The sequence below is a fragment of the Heptranchias perlo genome, chromosome 1 (assembly GCF_035084215.1).
Source record: "Heptranchias perlo isolate sHepPer1 chromosome 1, sHepPer1.hap1, whole genome shotgun sequence".
Classification (NCBI taxonomy): Eukaryota; Metazoa; Chordata; class Chondrichthyes; order Hexanchiformes; family Hexanchidae; genus Heptranchias; species Heptranchias perlo.
The window spans coordinates 187,746,421-187,767,103 of NC_090325.1; the positions used below are offsets into that span (position 1 = coordinate 187,746,421).

General features: G+C 39.0%; 1 protein-coding gene across 2 annotated transcripts; it reads left to right on the forward strand.

Moving 5' to 3' along the window:
* Positions 1-6,072: 6,072 nt before the first annotated feature.
* LOC137305058 (GTPase IMAP family member GIMD1-like) lies at positions 6,073-18,852 on the forward strand. Of its 2 annotated transcripts, none has more exons than XM_067973940.1 (3): positions 6,073-6,272; positions 6,571-6,977; positions 18,525-18,852. In XM_067973940.1, exons 2-3 carry the CDS (start codon positions 6,594-6,596, stop codon positions 18,783-18,785), a joined length of 645 nt encoding a protein of 214 aa, XP_067830041.1. In that variant the 5' UTR covers positions 6,073-6,272; positions 6,571-6,593; the 3' UTR covers positions 18,786-18,852. The 2 variants fall into 2 exon arrangements, with proteins under 2 accessions (XP_067830041.1, XP_067829969.1); XM_067973868.1 differs by having other exon boundaries at positions 6,073-6,142.
* Positions 18,853-20,683: the final 1,831 nt, after the last annotated feature.

Here is a 20,683-nt window from a genome sequence, read left to right on the forward strand (position 1 = left end):
AAAAGAGCAGTGGTCCTGGCACCACTGCACCTGAACCACATTGTTAGCCCCTATAAGTCCGAGAATGTCATTGCTAAAGCTGTATAGTGCTCTGATCAGGCTGCTCCTCGTGTTTATCGGTCAGTTCTCACCACCAAGGTCTAAGGATTGGGAGTGGTGTAGAAAAGAGCTACAAGATTCCTCGCGTCAGAGGACTGAGTTATGATTAGACAATCTGGGTCTGTTCAGCATTGAAAGAAGCTTATTGAGAGGGAACCTTATAAAAGGTATACAAGATACTAAGCGAAAATAGAAAAGGTTAATGGGGAGCACTATTTCGAGTTAAATGATGACTGTAGTTACGTTTGTCATCTTCGCAGAACATGGGTATAAACTGGTAAGAAGCAAGTTCAGCATCTCAGAAAGAACTTCTTCATACAAAAGAGGCAGTTAGGTACTGTGAAGTGGGAACTGTAGATTTCATAGATTAATATAAATTAAAGCACACAAGGAGGCACCTGTGCTGATGCTAACTTTTAACTGGAGCTATCTACTCTAATCCCATTTCTCTGTTCTTTCCCTGTATAATTTTATATTCTTTTTCAAATACTTGTCCCAATTCCCTTTTAAAACGATGTTGTAGTCTCTGCTTCAATCGCACTTGACATAAAGCAGACAAAAATGAAAGTTGACGCAAGCAGATATTCAAAGCCATCGTCTTCGACCTCGCCATAAATTCCATACCCTCACCACCAATTCCATCCACTATCTCAGGTTAAAGCAGACTGTCCGTAACCTCGGCATCCTATGTGAACCTGAGCTGGACCTTCTACCCCATATTCTCTCTATATCACAATGACCGCCAATTTCTATCTCCATAACATTGCCCACCCCCACACCTGCCTCAACCTTTCTGCTTCTGAAACCCTCATCCATGCCTTGTTACCTGCAGACTCGACTATTCCAATACTCCCCTGGATGGCCTCCCACCCTTCCCTCTCCATAAATTTCAGCTTATCCAAAACCCTGCTGCTCATATACCATGCCACATCAAGTCCCGCTCAACCATCATGCCTCAAATAAAAATTCTCATCTTTTGTTTAAATCCCTTCATGGCCTCACCCTTCCCATCTCTGTAACCTCTTCCAATCCTACAACCCTCCGAGATCTCTTATGCATCCATCACTCCATTTGCCCCACCCTTGGCGGCCATGACTTCAGCTGTCTAGGTGCTAAGCTCTGGAGTTCCCTCCCTAAACTTTTCATCCTCTTCACTTCCCACTTCTCCTTTAAGACCCTCCTTAAAACCCACCTTAATGAGCAAGCTTTTGGTCATCCCTCCTACTATCTCCTTGCCTCAATAATACATTTTTGTCTGATTACACCTCTGTGAAGCCACTTGGGATGTTTTTCTACATTAGGTGTGCTATATAAATCTTCACAGTACTCTTTCCATGGCTCTAATATCCTTCCTATAATAAAATCAGAAAATGCTGGAAATACTCAGCAGGTCAGGCAGCATATCGGTGGAGAAAGAAACAGATGCTTTCAGGTCGATGAACTTTCGTCAGAACTGGGGACTTCCAGTCCTTCTACAACTCCACCCCCCAACAGGATGACTTGCGGGCCCGCCACTTCTTCCTTGAACGGAGGCCCAACCAGTCCCCACCCACCACCACCTGGCTGAACTTGTTACGTTGAACAAATTCTCCTTTGACTCCACTCACTTCCTCCAAATAAAAGGTGTCGCTATTTGGGAACCATATGGGTCCTAGCTATGCCTGCCTTTTCGTGGGAAACGTGCAACATTCTTTGTTCCAGTCCTACTCAGGGTTCCATCCTCACCTCTTTTTCCCGATACATTGATGTCTGTATCGATGCTGCTTCCTGCCCTCACCCCAAACTGGAAAAAAAAAGCTAGTGCTGACGAGAGGTCGTCAACCTGAAACATTAACTCTGTTTCTCTCTCCACAGATGCTGCCTGACCTTCTGAATAATTCCAACATTTTCTGTTTTTATTTCGTATTTCCAGGATCTGCAGTATTTTGCTTTCCTTCCTGGAACTGCATACAATACTCCAACTGCGGCCTAACCAATGCCTTGTAAAAATTCAATATTGCTTCTTTGCTATTATACTCAATGCCCCCAGAACTTCATTTACTTTTTTTTTATATAGCCGTTTCCATCTGTACTTCCATCTTTGAAGATCTATGTATCAGCATACCTAGACCTTTCAGATTCCTTAACTCTTAAGAATTTTACCATTTTGGGTATATTTCATTTCACTGTTCTTTTTTCCAAACTATACTATTTCACATTTCTCGGTGTTGAACTTCATCTGCCACCTATCTGCCCACTCTGCTGACTTGGCCATGTCCTCCTGCAATCTTCCTCACAATTTGCTATGCACACTAATTTGGTATTTTGTGCCCATTTGCAAATCATTTATAAAAATGGAAAACAGAGATCCCTGTGGAACACCACCATCAACATCCCTATCAATTGAAAAACATCCATTCAGTTCTGCTCTCTGCTTTCTGTCCCTAGCTATCTCTCTATACATTTAGCTACACTTCCTCCAAATAAAAGGTGTCGCTACTTGGGAACCATATGGGTCCTAGCTATGCCTGCCTTTTCGTGGGAAACGTGCAACATTCTTTGTTCCAGTCCTACTCAGGGTTCCATCCTCACCTCTTTTTCCCGATACACTGATGTCTGTATCGATGCTGCTTCCTTAATTTTCATGTGCCTTAATTTTCACAAAATGTCATTGATTGTGAAACACTGAGAAAACCTAAGGACATGATAAAGTGCAATAAAAATGCAAGTTCTTATGTGGCCACTTTATCATACACCTTCTGAAAATCTATATATTCAATATGCACTGCATTCTCTTTATCTATACACTCTGATCGGCTTAAAAAAGTCAATTAAAATAGCTTTACCAATCCATGCTGACTATCCCTTGATTGGCTTATGGCTTTTTGAATGTTTACTAATTTAATCCCATATTATGAACTCCAGAAGTTTAGCAATAACTGAGGTCAGAGTAATTGGTCTATAATTTCCTAAATTATCCTGTTCCTCTTCCTTGAACAGGGATGTAACATTTTCCAACCTCCAGTCCTTTGGCACAATTCTCCTTTCCAATGGTTTGTGGATAATTATAGTTAGTGCCTCCACGATCTCCTCTCCAACTCCCTTCAGTATTCTGGAATGTCTATGGAATGATTTGCTAGATGAACCTCAAAGAAGAGCAGGGGAGTTCTCCCAGTGTCCTGTACAATATTTATCCCTGAACCAACACCCAAAACATGATCTGGATATTTATTTATTTCATTTCTGTATGTGGGATCTTGTGTGCAAATTGGCTGCCATGTTTCCTACAGTACAACAGTGACTACATTTCAAAAAATACATTGGCTGTAAAACACTTTGGGACAGCCTGAGGTCATGAAAGGAATTCTTTCTAATTCCTTATTTTCCAGCATCGAAGTAGCTAGCAACATCAGCAAAAGCTTTATTACTTAATGATCTATGAAATTAAGCAGCTAGAGTTGTACATAAAATTTTAGAATACTACCTGTGCTTACCTTGTCATCCTTTTCTCTTCTATTCTTTCTTTGCTATCCTCTTTTCCCTTGTCAAACTTTAACATTGTTAATCTTTTCTACCTATTCAATGTCTATCCTACCCATTTTAACCCTCTTGTAGCATTTCACTTTAACTTTAAAATCTTTTATTTGTCTTTTTTCTTTTGCCTTTAGATGTCAGCTGTGGCTCAGTTGTAGCACTCTCGCCTTCTGAGTCAAAAGGTTGTAGGTTCAAGTCCCACTCCAAAGATTTGAAAGAAAAATCTAGGTTGACACTCCAATGCAGTATTGAGGGAGTGCTGCACTGTCAGAGGTGCCATCTTTCGGATGAGACATTAAACCAAGACCCTGTCTGCTCTCTCAAGGTGGACATAAAAGAACCCATGGCACTATTTCGAAGAAAAACAGGGGAGTTCTCCCGGGTGTCCTGGCTAATATTTATCCCTCAACCACATTGCTGTTTGTGGGACCTTGCTGTGCGCAAATTGGCTGCCGTGTTTCCTACAATACAACAGAGATTACGCTTCAAAAGTACTTCATTGGCTGTAAAGTGCTTTGGGGCATCCTGAAGTTACAACAGTCAGAATATAAATGCAAGTCTTTCTTTCTTTCTTTTTGCCTCCCTACCTTCATTACCCATTTTTGACAGGAATCATTTTTATTAAGGTCGAGAAGGTCAGTTTTGCAGCCAGTGAAAGGCCTGGAATATAAAAATTGATGTGGCCACATCAAAGCTGCGACCAAGTCAATCTTTAATGTGAAACTACTTGCTGGAGAGGTTTTCATAGCCAGGGTTAAAAAATGTAATTAAATTGTATGAAATCTTGATTTATTAAATCAACTCGTTTCATCTCTGAAACCCAGCTCTCCTTCATTTAAAATTTAGATACATTACTATTGGTACCCATGCATTGTCAAATCTTCCCCAATAATGCGATAGATTCTGTTTCACAGCTCCAAACTGAATATCTTTTGTATCACTGTTAACTGAACAGAAAATAAAAATGTAACTAAGCTACTCTATTATTTTTGATACCAGAATTTTTTTTATATTGCTTTATTTTATTGCCTAGTGAGGTCAAGTTGCAGCCATACATTTGCGAGAAGCTATCTATAAACAACTGTCAATGGAGACATGATATTGTCTATTGGTCAAACACACAAAATCTGCTCAAGTACAGCTGTCTTTGATAATGTTACATCTGCTTTTGTGATAATCTGTGCAAGAAAACACCGCAAAAAAGTTAGCTGGCAGTCCAAACTGACAGACGTCAGTTCTTCATGCAAGATTTTAATTCAGTGGTGCCATAAAGTCAGTGGCTTAAAAATTGGAAGGCTCCTGAATCGGGGCATGATCCCGGTGCAGTGCAAGCTGCTAGCGCCTTACAAGGCTGTGGCAGCACCATGGCAAGTTGGTCTGTCAGCCTTATTAGAATAGAACCGGCAAACTGCGGGCGCCTTGTGGCCTCAGAGGCAGCTCCCCAATCGCAGGGGGCAGCAAGATCGGCCGGTTGGAATGGCAGCCAAGGGCCTCTGGACAATCATGGGGGCGGCGGGAGGGGGGGGGTGGTGGGGGGGGATGAAATCAGTGGCCAACAACGTCCGTGGTTTTAACGTGGAGCAATCCTGCTTCTCCTGGCTCCACAGTAAGAGAAGTAAAAAATGTGAAACTCACCATTTGGGTGGCACCATCTAACCTGAAAAAAATGCTGCGATCAGTCGCAACCCAATTTCACAGAGGGGCCTGAAACAGACGTTAGCTCCATTGCATATGCATTTCGGGAGCCTAATGCCAACTTGAGGGCCGTGCCCAGGACACCCTGGCCTCATGGCAGTTGGCGTACTTCCAGTGCAGAATTGTGCATGCGCACCCAGCCCTATTGGACCCTTAGGGGCCCGTTTTATGCTTGTAAAAGGTGAGAGCGATCAATTTCTAAGTCTGTGTGTGTCATTTTATTGCCCAATTTCTCTGAATAAAACATGGCTCTTCAGTGGTAGGTGTATCTGTAGAAATAATCCAGCCACATGCCATTTTCATATATGGGTTTAACACAGTGGTAAAAGCTTACTGCTCCTAAATTAAAAGCATCATCCCAGCCCATTATTAATTGATTTTAGTAATACAGCGCCACAGATTTTTATAAATTGGAAAATATTATTGAGATGTTCATTATTACGGCATTTTTTTCAGCAAAAAAAAATCAGTAAAGAAATTACTAAAACATTTACATTATAGGAACATTTTTTTTTATAGAAATTAGATAAAATGTGTATATTTGAAATCTGAAATAGTCAAGCTAGCTTTAGTTGTAGTTATCTACAGTGCACACAGGAACAACATGTATAATTATTAATTGATAATGATTCATCAATAAAAACACAAATTGATTCTAATATCATCACCAGGCAACGAACAACGGCACCTGCATCACACGAGGATACTTTAGTGAAGAATTAACTCTAAGCAAACAGTCCGTATCAAGAGTGCTGTGGTACGGATGATTACACGTCAAAGTACGTGCCACGCTTCAATTCAGCAGGATCGTGGCGATCTTGTTAAGCTGACTGTGGTAATTATATATTATAAGTACCTAAACAAAAGCAATGCATGGTTTTCTTCACATAAAATAATTTAGCAAGACTGGAGCGATCGAATTCGGTACAGAGAAAACATAAGGTCGTAGTGAGGTTAGAAGAAAGGTAAGCAGTCACAGGCGGGAAGAAAGACAAATAGACAGGGATTGAAATTGAAAGAGGCAGAGACAGAAAATAGAGAGATAGAAAGTCCGTCAGATAGAGACAAAGAGGGATGCAAATGGACATGAGACACAGATCGAGGGGGGGAAAGAGACATAATGGGAGTAGTAGAGTAGGGCAACTGTGAAATTATGTAATAGATTAGTGAGTTACAGGCATTTATAAATGTCTTAATTCTATAAATTACCGTGCTAAGTAAACCTTCCTGCCTGATCTTTTGATTAAATAATATTTCTTCCAGCAGTGACACGTCTTTATCAAAAGATGGGAGACTACGAGGAGACCGCTCTAAACCTTCTACTACTGGGGCGGACTCAGAGTGGTAAGAGTGCAACTGGAAACTGTCTCTTAGGAAGCTACGAGTTTCAAAGTGAGCTCTCCTTCAGATCTGTGACAGAAGACTGCAGGCTGTGCACTATCCTTGTAGACAATCTAATGCGTCGTAATGGCAAGAAGCTGAGGCTCGAGGTCAAGGTATTGGACACTCCGGGGTATCCCAATTCGAAATTCAACAAGGACATTATAAAAGAATCTATTCAGAAGGCTTTGAGCCAAAACTTCAAGCACGGTCTGCATTTTGCCATCATTGTACTGAAGGCCGATAGCCCACTTTGTGAAGAGGACAATCAAATTGCACAGCTGGTAAAGGTAAAAAAAATAATAACAGGGACTGTGTCCATTCCAAAACCTGGGTAGAAAAAGCAAAAATGTGTTGAGTGAATATATAAAGTTCTCTCTTTTAAAGGCAAAATCTGTTTTGTAAACCAGGCAAGATCCAGGATAGTTAGTTAGCTAGCTAGAAAGGACAGGTAATGGATAAATTGGAATCAAAAATAACAGGGTTAGTTTGACTCCCTTCAGAAGGTCATATGTTCAAGCCCCACTCTGGGATTTAAGCACATAATCCAGGCTGACACTTCAGTGCAGAACTGAGGGAGTGCTACACTGTTGTGTTTTGAATGAGACATTAAACCAAGGCCCTGTCTGTTTAGGTGGATGCAAAAGATTCCATAGCAAGGGAAAGTTCTGCTATTCTGGCTCACTTTCAACCAATACCACCTAAACAGATCAGCTAGTTATTTATTTATCTCGTTTGTAGGATCTTGCTGTGCACAAATTGGTTACTGTGTTTGCTACAAAACAACAGTGACTACACTTTCAAAGGTAATTGGCAGTGACGTGCTTTGGGATGTCCTAAGGATGTGACGGGTGAAATTCAAGTTTGTTCTTTATTCATGTGAATTATATTGAAAGCATGCTTTACTAAATCATTCTGTTTTGAAGAATTACTACTAAGTAACTTGAATAAAGATTTAGGTTGCACTAGGAACACAGTGCTTACTTCCCAACAGATGGCTGGGGATTACAAGTTCAGAGCAGCTTGCCATTTTAGATTATGTACCAGAGTTGGGGTACAATATGTCGATTCTTGGCTGGAGTATAAATTGGGCATTGGTAGGGCAAAATTTGAATTGTTAATTCATTATGCTAAGTGCACTTCCTTTCAATCAGTTAAGGAGAGCCACAGAGAGTAGTGAGAATGTGGAATTTGCTACCACATGGGGTGGTTGAGGCAAACAGCATGGATGCATTTAAGGGGAAGCTAAATAAGTACATGAGGGAGAAAGGAATAGAAGGATATGTTGATAGGGTAAGATGAAGTAAGGTGGGAGGAGGCTCGTGTGGAGCATAAACACTGGCATAGACCTGTTGAGTCAAATGGCCTGTTTCTGTGCTGTAAAATTCAGTGTAATTCTATGTAAAGCTTTTGGTTATGCAATAAACTGTAGCCCAGGCCATTATAATCTCCCTGCCGAAGAAGGCTGGGTAAAGTAAAATCTTAATGGACTTCTCCCTTCAGTTCTCTCCTCTTTCCCCCACCTTGCTCAAAGATATATTGTTATTTTGTAATTTAAGTTTGTGGACAATACCAAGTTATGAGGGAAGGGATAAAATCAAAGATCTGCAGAGACATAACAACTGGGTAGCTTGTACTTAAATTAAATGTCATTATCCAAAATTATGTCAATTAAAAATTGCAAATATGATTACAATGGGCTTTGTGGGATTTGGGAAAAAATAATTACTGTGACCCCTGGGTGCCCAATTCTCCATACTTCCTATCCACTGCTCTGTAGTGCCACACACTACTACCTGTTGGTGCTCTAACTTTGGGGGCTCATCACAACTAAAGACAAACTCTTTAGGGAGATTTTGTTTCAGTTTAAAAAGTCAACACTTTGATGTGTTCTCAGTTGAACTCCTATATTTTCACTCTTGGCTTTTTGGAGCTCAAAATTGTGATTAGTAAGTTCTTTTCCACTTTTTGGATTAACCTGGAAGGCAGAATGAAGCTGCTGGAACTATCACTGCTCCAAAATGCACTAAAATTGGAATTTAGTTCCAAGGTCTGGCATTTTTTTTTAAAATCATGCCAAGATATATTACATTTGGGATTCAGATCAAAGACTGGCTTTAAAAAAAAATCTCTCAAACACATTGCATTTGAAGTTCAGTTTGCAACCTGGCTTTTTAAAAAAATCACTCCAAGACATATTAAAGTTGACATTCAGTTTAACGTCACTGTGAAATTGAACAGTGCCATCAATGCACTACAGTTTTTTTGCATTAAAATTATATTCTCAGTATTTTTGAAGAAAAATAATATTTACTTTGTAGAATGAAGCAGGTACTATATTATGAAGTCAGTGATCGTTCTGAACAGCAGGCTAGCTGGCTACTCCATTAGTGCAACACAGTCTATATAATCTTAGTTCATAGGAAGCTGTTTTGTTTGATCAGAGTTTTGCTAAGTCTGTATGAAAACACATAAGGAAATATGGAACAAGATAAAGAAGCTATTTGCATCATTGAGCCAGTTTCCTCTACATACCACGCATCTGAGTGTAAATAAACGGAAGGTAAAGCCCACAGGAACAGGAAACAATAAACATGCACGTAGCAGAGGGGCATCCATTAGTAAAGGTGAAAAAGGAGTTGGGCATGATTTATTATCATTCACCAAATGTTTCCAGTCGCTGTGAAGCTATTCAAATATTAGAACCATCTGACGTGTATTTGACTAAGTTAAAACAAGATGATCCAACGTTGTACAAATCATTGGTGAGGCATATTTCAAATTTTGTTTGTATTTTTGAATATCCTGCTTTCAAAAGGATATTGGTGCAATTATGAAGGTTCAAAGAGAGCAACAAGAACAACTCTGGAATTTAGGCCTGTAAGCTCTAAGGAAAGATGAGCTGAGCTATTCATCAGAGAAAAATAAAATGGGGTGGGAGAGAGAAGACGACGTGATCCAAGTCCATAAAAGCCTAATGGGCAGAGATGGTATAGATATAAACCTGCTCTTTCATTCCAAATGTAAGCAGAGAACCAAAAAACAGCTTCAAAATTAAAAAGTCTCCAGCAAGACTAGAATGGAAGAACCCTCCCCACCTCCAGAGTGTGTCTCCCAGCAAAAGCAGTTGGTGCTGTGTCAATTAACTCCTTCAAAAACAAACAATAAATATCTGGCTAGGAACAAGATTGGAGACTACTGGAGGTATTCCAGGGGATACAATTGTCCCTGTGTTAAGGTGGGTTTTGGAAATATTGACTGCAGGGCTTAACAGGACGGGATTGGATTGTGGAGATGTGACGACAGATGAATATTCTGGAATTCTGTTGAATTATCTCTGGGGATCAGGGAGTATTTACGCAAAAAACACCCTCCGGATACCAAGCAGGTGGAGAAGAGTCAGTGACGTAGAGTGAATCGTACATGTTCTGTGTAAGGAGTGGCCTGATGAGCCAAATAGCATTTTCTTGTTCCATGCTTCCTTTATATTATACAATTTGTTCTATTGTGAACCTTTCCCAACTTTATCTCCTAAGGAAGATAAATAACCACAGCCAAAACCTCAGGTCATTTTCTCTCTTACTGAGCCCCAAAGATCACTGAGCAAGAACTCCAGCATATCAATCTACATTATTCAACTGTAACCACTTGCAGAGCATAGCAACTATGGATAAAGGTAGTGTCACCAGTATAGGATGCTGTTCTGGGATCTGGGATAAGGCTGTTTGTTCGGATAAAGGAAACATGATCATCGGGATGGACTGGCTTCCTCAAAAGTGCATGGGATTCTCACGGAAAAAGAGGGTGGTAATAATACAGCACTATGGAACTATTCACGTGGGGCACTCTGGAAATCTCCTGATTTCCCATATGGTCAGTCTGCCCCTAATTATCATGCCTGTGGTATGCTTGAACAGGAAATTCCCATTTTCAGCAATGACATCTCTTGAACTTGAAGACAAATGATTCAGCAATCAATAATTCAGCAGTATTATAGCTTGAGTTAGTGTGAACCTAAAACAGATCAAGTATGTTATTTCAGCTAAAGAGACATGAGTTTTCTTCCAGCTTTTCTTCAACCTCCTGCAATCATTCATTGTGTGCATGTTGTGGCTCTGAGAAAAATCTGACAGTACTTCTTCTGGTGTGAGATTGGCTGCCAACAAATGTATCTTCATTAAATATTTAATGCTACTCTGGTCATTAAGCTTTTCATTTTTCTGTGCATCTGGCTGTAAATTGTCATTGTTCTTGTGTATTTGCCAAATGACTAATTTTCATTTTGTTTTTGCGTAAATTAAATCATTATGGAGGTTGGAAGGAAGTGAGGAGATGGGAGAGACAGAGAGGAGCCTCCCTAATTAATTGGATTATGCATTTTTCTTTTCAGTTCAAATAGTGTTTTGCATGAAGTTTCCAGCAGTTTTATTTACAAATTGCTGAAGTTTGCGATTGGAAAGCAAGCATCATAAGGCATCGTTAAAAAAATAAAGACTTGTATTTACATAGCACTTTAAGTCTCTCAGAAATCTCAAGTTACTTTGCACACAATGTTGACTACAGGCTGTCAGATTTCATTTTCTATTTATTCAGTCATTTGTGCTTTTTTGGTGAGACTAAGTAGAACAAAGACATCAACAATACATCTCCGGTACATAATCTGATGTCAAACAGTCACCTCCAAATGCTGTTGCAATATTGAAAGTCATTCTGCGTCTAACAATTTGATCCTTGGCTCATCCTCAACTACTGGTAACTTTCACCATAGCATTCTCCAAATGTGGGCAGAGTATCAAAGTCATCTATGTAGTAGTCAATTATTGGGCATAACTTTGTGCAATGCAGTAACACCTCTTTAGGAATACAAAATTAAAAGAAAAATACTGCGGATGCTGGAAATCTGAAATAAAAATAGAAAATGCTGGGGAAGCTCAGTAAGTCAGGCAGCATCTGTTTTTATTTCTTTAGAAATACAGTTGAGTTCTGAGACTCTTCAAATGTAGGAAGCAGAGAACATCTGAAAAGGTCTGGAGCTATTTCATTTCCAATATATTAGTTATGTAATAAAAGAAAAAGAACTTGCATTTATATAGTACTTTTCACAACCTCAATGTCCCAAATCGTTTTACAGCCAATGAAGTACTTTTTGAAGTATAATCACAGTTGTAATGTAGGGAAATGCAGCAGCCACTTTAAGCACAGCAAGGTCCCATAAACAGCAATGAGATAAATGTCCAGGTAATCTGTTTTAGTGACATGTTGGTTGAAGGATAAATATTGGCCAAGACACAGGCCTCTCCTGCTGTTCATCGAAAACTGCCATGGGATATTTTACGTCCACTTGAACAGGCAGATAGGGCCTCGGTTTAACGTCTTATCTGAAAAGTAAATCAAGTACACCAGTATTCATCATTTACCTTTTTTTTCCCACTGCAAATTGTTTTTGGAAATGGAAAGAAAATATATTCCAGCTTGCTCTCAAATGGTCAAGAAAAAATCCTTTTGGAGGATTTGGCAGTAATGGCCCAAAAATTGCTGTGGCAGGCCAACGAATGGCGCCCGCTGTTACTTAGACTTGCCCTTGCCCGTTTAACATCGATGATATTTTGCGCCGCAAGTTGCTGGAAGTGGGAGATAGAAATGGCGTGGCGACCCCTACAGGGCATCTGGGATCTGAGTGAACGGGCAAGCAACTGTGTATCTCCTTAACCAGATAAAGAATTGTTAAATGAACAGCACAAGGACTGAACCAGGAAGTGTATGTTAGAATGGTGAATTCAATGTCAAATCAAAACAGAAAGAGAAATAAAGAGAGGGAAAGAAAAATTGGATTGAGAGAAAAAAAGAGACAAAGAAAAAGTAAAAGAAATTAATTTTATTTTTAAAATGTTTAAATCTCCAGCAACAATTTAAACCTGTAGGAATGAGACTCCACTTGTAATAGTTAATTTTCAGTGCCAGAGAGGTTGACTGGCAGTAATTAACACTTTTCACGCAGTTAAAAGGGTACTTAAACTGAAATGAACAAGCCCTAACTTTCTGTGGCAAGTTTATTTTGTATCTACCATGGAAGTACAGGAACTTCACGCCATTCAATGCAATTGAATGGTGAGTCAGACGCAGAGATGCTGTTTTCGCGAAGCTAATGGCAGAGCGGTGCATCTCGGACAGCAACATTTGGGTTTTCACGTTTAACTTCGCATCTGCCCTCACCTGAAGTTGGTGTGTGATTTGCACATAAATAATGGTGAGTGCCGTTAGCCTCACTGTTATTTGGACAGAAAATTCTGGGCCAATATACCACAGACCATTCTTACATTTTGTGCTTTGGGACCTTATATAAGGCTACTAGCCCATTAAACTATTGAGTACTTGGGATAAGAGGTCTTTCGCTTAATGACTGATTTTCAAATTGTAGGTACACATTCAGAAAGAGAAGACAACTGGCATTTACTGTGATAAGATCACTGCCTCTACATCAGCAATTGTCAAAAGATAAATAGGGATAATAACACTTTTTTTTTCCTGCAAACATACTGGAAAGTAAACAAAGAAAATTGTCTCCAAAATCTTTGAAAAATACTTGACCAGTAGCCAGAAGAGTTTCACCCAGACTTCCTGGAGAACTAAACCTCTTAAAGGTTATTCACCTACCCAACAACATTAATCTACCAGATAGAATAAGAGCTCCTTTCTTTGTGATATATAAGATTTTATAAACTCAAACGAATGCAGGAAAAAAGCATAAGACTTACATTTATAACAAGATTATGAAGGGAGGAACTTCTGTTTTAAAACATGTTTTTGATTACAAAACATTGTGTGCATTTTGTTTTAAAACATATGCTTGATTGCAAGACAGGATGTGCCTTTTGTTTTAAAACACGTACTTGATTGTAAGACTGGCTATGTCTTTTGTTTTAAAACATACTTGGTTGCAAGACTGGCTATGTCTTTTGTTTTAAAACATACTTGATTGCAAGACAGGACGTGCCTTTTGTTTTAAAACAGAATTGATTGCAAGACAGCAAGTGTCTTTTGTTTTAAAACAGAGTTGGTTGCAAGACAGGGTGTGTCTTTTGTTTTAAAATACATACTTGATTGTAAGACTGAGTGGCTTTTGTTGTAAGACGTGAATCTGATTACAGGGTGCTCTTTGTATCCTTCTATAGAAGGACCGTTTCAGCAGTTGTCATTTCTTACAACAAAATATTTCAACAGATATAAAATCACAAAGAACAGTTCTTCAGTTGCCTTCAATACAGATACTGAACTATTTCCAGATTTACGTGACCTCGCCACAAATTGTTAAATCTTAATGAGACCAGTTGGAGAGACAATAATGCTGTGAAAAGCATCTATCTAGCTATATTATTAAAATATTTATATCAGTGCACATTTCCTATCTACAAAACCTTACTTCCTGTTGTTGTTACATTTTTGTACCAACTTTTTCAATTATAAATTCCTATATCCACATATATAATGGAAACTGCCTATATAAACTTGTCACACTGTAATTATTCTTCTTCCACCAGCTGTGATGCTATAGTGCCTCAGCTTTGCATCTTCAAACTCCTCAGCTGAGATTTCTTTGCTTTAGCCAACTCAACTTCTCTGGTTCCCAAATTGCCATCAGTTGTGTTACTGAACTATAAAAATAATGTAAAATTAAAGTATTATATAAAAATAAGAACAGAATAAAACCCCCAAAAAGAATGCAATACCCTTCCAAACTGGGTATGCAGTACCTCTGACCTGCAGAAGCCCTGACCATGCCAGCATTATAGAAAGGGTTGCGCAAGGTCCAAGCAAAACAGCGAGAAACAGTAATAAAAAAAAGCAAAACAAAATAGAATAGTTGCAGCAACAAACTGAATATGATTTTAAAAATCCGTTAGACGCTTAACCTTTATTGCATCACGCTTGGACAATGAGGTTAGGTCACAGGGGACAGTGATGAATGCTTTTTTGACAGTTACAGCACATACAGGATAATGGATGATGATGAGCTACAGGTCATTAACTCAATCATGATTTGCCTGAGGTATATGGCACCCGAGAGTGGCAGCACAACGTAGGAGTTGAATAGATATTTTGTGTGACTGCTACTATACTATTACCCATTTAGTTTTTTTTTAAACAGTAGAGCCTCAGTTAACCAGCCCGCAGAGTTATGGACACCTCAGTTGACTGGGCACCATTTTGTGTCACGTGTCTGAGGCAAAATTGCATCCATGAAGATGATGATACAAAAGATGTGCAAGCACAAAGAGTTTTAAGAGTGATTTAGTAACTCTGCTCCTCACAATTATAGAGATCTTTATCTCTATAATTGTGAATAACAGAATTACTAAACCCATCATGTTGCGAAGAGCTGGAATATAAGCTGTTGTCTACTTCCAAAACCACCATGAGAAGCAACTAAATGCCCCCCACACCTCCAAAGTATCATGAAGCCTTGTTAGCCACCTGCGCACCTGACTCCACAAATTATGGTGTGGTAGCAAACAACCGTCTTGTGAATCCAGTTTAAAAATTAATGAACTGATAAAACAACTTTATAGGGTATGGGAAAAAAATCATAATTAAAAATGCACAAATAACAAACCCTATCTTGAAGGAGAGTAGAAGAACTAGAGTAGCATAAACCAGCCAACAGAAACTGGCTCACCACATAGAAGTAAAAGTACATAGGTAAGATTCCTAATTTACAGGCTCAGCATATGAATATTTAACTACAGTTCCAATGTGATTCAAAATGGAAGTAGATGGTGCAAATCAATCACTACTACTGTATTTAATAATGTGATATAAATCAGCAATAATGATACCTTGCAGTTACAACCATTTCATGGGCAGCCTTCCAGTCCCAAAGTGTCTTGATTACAGAGGTTCTACTGTGTGTGTGTCTAAAATATATACACACACACACTTACAAAGAAATGTATTGTATGCCATAGTGCAAATTTTATGCATCGACGCAGAGCTTTACATAACAGGAACATGGAGGTCAGTGCGCCTAATTTGCAGCCCGCGTGGGTGAATTCCCGTTATACAGTATTTTTCCATTACCTGAAGCTCAGTTCTGAAAGCACATCAGTCTCAAGTCAGGCATCACACATGCATATTTCTGAGTTATAAAGAAAAACATTTTTTTTAAAAAAAGAAGTCAGACATTTTGAATCCACAGAGAAACTTCCTGAGCAACTTTAAAATACCTACTAATTGACGTCAACAAGCACATTTTATATGAAAAAAAGTTTGACCTCTAGCTGACCTAGGAATCTACCTATTAGTTTCTAATTGAACTGACAGCATTCAACAATTAGACTTTGTGACCTTAAAGGGGATGCAAATTGTACAGAGTTCAGCAGCAGAATAGCACATTGTGCATTAGATTCTATAATGCTCATGTCCTTATGAAACAGATAATGCTCTAACTTACCACGAAGTGCCATGGGAGATTTACAAGTATTACAATGTTACTATTCAACGAGAAACTCATCTTCATTTAGCCTACTTCCATTTTAATTGTGTATACTAATGTACAACAACAACCTCCATTTATATTGTGCCTTTAATGTAGGAAAACATCCCAAGGCACTTACTGTACTATTGTAAAATGAACAATGAACCTTTCAGACTCCATGAACAGTTGGCTGTCCAGTCCTCTGCGATAGTAGTTGCCTTGGTATAAAAAAACTGGAGAAATCTCAGAGTCCAGATGGGTAGCTGAAAGATATTAATGTGAACTATTATCTACTTCTACAACTAGACAGTAATGATAGGTTATCCCCCTTATGACTATATAGTAATGTTATCCACTTTAAAAAAAAAACTGTAATGCAAAATGTTAAATAATCTAAAAAGCTGGTTTTGCTTAAAATAAGTTTACATTATATTGGATTAACCCAAGATTGTCAGTACTTGTTGGGAATTCACTACTCCCTGACCTTTTTTGTGAGATTCTAACTCAAACATCGATGCTGAAAAATCCCTTTGTACTACAGTTGTGAAACATGTTAAATGTCAGTAGCATTATTACTGTAATATTAATTTAACATTAATTATATTTATCATTCAAAAGTTTTGAGTAAGCTTTCTGAACATTTTTAAAGTTCTGATAAAAATAGAATTTGCATTTTATATAACACCTTTCATGCCATCCTAAAGTGCTTCACAACCAATGAAGTAATTTTTTGAAGTGCAGTCACTGGTGTAATTTAGGGAAAGGCAGCAGCAAATTTTCACACAGCAAGGTCCCACAAACAGCAATGAGATAAATGACCAAATAATCTTTTTTTTTAGTGATGTTGGTTGAGGGATAAATATTGGCCAGGACACTGGGAGAACTCCCCTGCTCTTCTTCGAATAGTGCCGTGGATCTTTTATGTTCTCTCGAGAGATGATTTAGCATCTCATCCAAAAGACAGCATCTCCAGCATTGCAGCACTCCCTCAGTACTGCACTGAAGTGTCAGTCTAGATTATGTGCTCAAGTCCTACAGTGAGGCTTGAACCAAGACCTTCTAACACAGAGGCAAGAGTGCTACCATTGAGCCAAGGCTAAGGAAAGTAATGGGCCAGATTTTGCTGTAGCAGGGCATCTAACGGTGTCTGCCATTAGTTAAACTTGCCCCTGCACCCTTCAGTTCAAAACATTTTTGCCCACTAAGTTGCTGAAAGTGCGAGTTAATAACAGCGCAGCGAGGGAAACAGGGCATCTGGGACTTTGGTGAACAGGGCAAGCAACAGGGTTCTCCTTAACCAATCAGATTGAAGGATTGAGAAATAAACAGTGGAAGGAAGTGTAAATTAGAGTGGGTGAATTCAATGTTAAATCAGGTACAGAAAGAGAAATAAAGAGAGGGAAAATAGATTAGATTACGAGAGAGAGAAAAGGGAAACAGAAAGGAAAAGTAAAAAAAAAACTTCTTAAATTTCACATTTTTGAAGACTCCAACAATTAATGCCTGAAGGAATGAGATTCCACACTTGTAATAGTTAATTTTCAGTGCCAGAGGTTGATTAGCAATAATTAACAATTATCACATCATTAAAAGGGTACTTACACTTTAAATGAGAAGACTTAACTTTCCATGGCTCGTTTAGTTCGTGCCTACCGTGTAAATACAACAACTTCACAACATTCATAGAATCATAGAAAGGTTACAGAATGGAAGGAGGCTATTCGGCCTATCGAGTCCATGCCAGCTCCATGCAAGAGCAATCCAGCTAGTCCCACTCCCCCGCCCTATCCCCGTAGCCCTGCAGTTTTTTTCCTTTCAGTACTTATCCAGTTCCCTTTTGAAAGCTATGATTGAATCTGCCTCCACCACCCCCACTGGTAGTGCATTCCAGATCCTAATCACTCGCTGTGTTCAAAAAAAAGTTTTTCCTCATGCCACCTGTGGTTCTTTTGCCAATCACCTTAAATCTACGTCTTCTGGTTCTTGTCCATTCTGCCAATGGGAACAGTTTCTATCCACTCTGTCTAGACCCTTCGTGATTTTGAACACCTCAATCAAATCTCCTTGCAACTGTGTCTGTTCCAAGGAGAACAGCCCCAGCTTGCCAATGGTGAGGCAGATAGCGAAATGCAGTTTTCAGGAAGCTAACGGCGTAACTAGGACAGTAACTTTTGGATATTGGCATTTAACCTTGCATCTGCCCTTCGCCTGACGTTGCTGTACCATTTACACATAAATAATAGTGAGCACTGTGCCGAACCTACTCTCTCTTTAAAAAAAATCATACTGGAAAAGTAGGTAGGATTATGAAAATTGTTGATTTTATTGGCTTTAAAGATTAAAGCTATAATTTCTGTTGTTGCAGGGCATTCTTGGACCCGAATGGAATGATTTTACTGCAGTGGTCATCACCCACAGAGATATAGTAGAGAGAGCTCATTATAATGAAGACAAATATTTGCAAACTGCCACTGAACCTTTACAAAGACTCCTGGCATTTGTGCAGAACCGGTTTCACTTCGTCAACAATAGCCCAGACTGTCTCAAAAATGAACAGGGCCCACTATTGCAAAAATTAATGGGATTTGTTAGACAAAATAATTACAAAGTTCTAAAGTTTAATTGAACGTGTAGAGGATTTATAGTAACAGAAATTTAGTGGTCAGAAATGATCTGGTTCATGATAGCCATCCTTATGATGAATTTTTAGTTCATTTGTCATTTTCATTTTAAATAATTAAACTTTTGTTTGCCCTAAAGCTGCAGTCATGTTTTTGAAGCAATAACCTAGTCACAATGTTCAGATCATTTTCACATGATCAAAATCTAGTGATCCATTACTTGGTTTCATGTTGTGGAGATGCCGGTGATGGACTGGGGTGGACAAATGTAAGGAATCTTACAACACCAGGTTATAGTCCAACAGTTTTATTTGCAAATCACAAGCTTTCGGAGCTTACCTCCTTCGTCAGGTGTATGAGCTTTGGTTGAAGTAATTGTGAGACAGTAGAATGGATTTTTCTACACCTGGCAATGACAGGGATATGTCCAAGAGAAACACTATGGTTATCAAGCTAGTTTATCGAGTCTTGTATTTAACCAGATCAGAAAGCATGCAGTTTTTTTTGTGTGTGTGGGGCTGGGGTGGGGGCCATGAGGGGAAGGGGAATGCAATTGCATTTACTGCATCCAGTATTTAATCTGTGACAAAGATTTCTTGTTTTTGTACAACAAAAATACCTTTATACTTTCAACAGTGATCAATGAATACAAACGCATAAACAACCAGTTAGAATTCAGTGACACGCCACAGCATGAGTCTCATTGCCTCACCCATCACTATCAGGTACCACTCCAGCTACAGGAGAGAGTCTTGGATGCAAATACATAAACACTACATTAAAAACAGCAATTCCTGTTCCATAATGCAGTAAAGCTTGTAAATCTCAAACATACAATAGTTTTCAGAGGGAAAAATTAAAAATGCTTTTAACAAATTAAATTCAGAAAAACACTCCAAGAGATTTATCAGAGGAGAATACTATAATTTAACTCCAGGATACCTTGTCAGGACTTCTGGGTTATCAGTCTTTTTTTCAATTCATTCTCGGGGTGTGGGCGTCACCGGCAATTACAGCATTTGTTGCCCATCCCTAATTGCCCTTGAGAAGAATCTTACAACACCAGGTTATAGTCCAACAATTTTATTTGAAAATCACATGCTTTCGGAGATTATCTCCTTCGTCAGGTGAGTGTGGGATTCCTTGAACGTTTCGCATTTATATTCAGAGAACAATACCTGGTGATTACAGATAATCTTTCCAACTGCCCGTTGTCAAGGCAATCAAAGTGTTCAGACAGAGGTGTTACCTACAGGACCACCGAATATACAAACGGTCAGAACACAAGACAGAGAGAGAGAGAGGGAGAAACATCCAAAAGGAAGAGAAATACAGAGAATGACCCGTTGTATTAAAAACAGATAACGTTTATTCGCTGGTGGGGTTATGTGTAGCGTGACATGAACCCAAGATCCCTGTTGAGGCCGTCCTCATGGGTGCGGAACTTGGCTATCAATTTCTGCTCGACAATTTTGCGTTGTCGTGTGTCTCGAAGGCCGCCTTGGAGAATGTTTTAGCAATTAGTGATTAGCAAAAGTAAACGTGGGTCCCTTAGAGGCAGAGACAGGAGAAATTATAATGAGGAATAAGGAAGTGGCAGAGACGTTAAACAAATATTTTAAATCTGTCTTCGTAGTAGAAGACACAAAAAACATACTGGAAATAGTGGGGAACCAAAGGTCTAATGAGAAGGAGGAACTTAAAGAAATTAAAATTAGTAAAGAAAAAGTACTGGAGAAATTAATGGGACTAAAAGTCAACAAATACCCTGGACCAGATGGCTTACATCGTAGGGTTTTAAAAGAGGTGGCTGCAGAGATAGTGGATGCATTGGTTTTGATCTTCCAGAATTCCTTAGATTCTAAAACGGTCCCCATGAATTGGAAGGTAGCAAATGTATCCC

Coding starts and splice junctions, on each gene's coding strand:
- LOC137305058 (XM_067973940.1), top strand. CDS start 6,594: ATGGGAGACTACGAGGAGACCGCTCTAAACCTTCTACTACTGGGGCGG. Junction 6,978..18,524: donor AAATTGCACAGCTGGTAAAG/GTAAAAAAAATA, acceptor CTGTTGTTGCAG/GGCATTCTTGGACCCGAATG.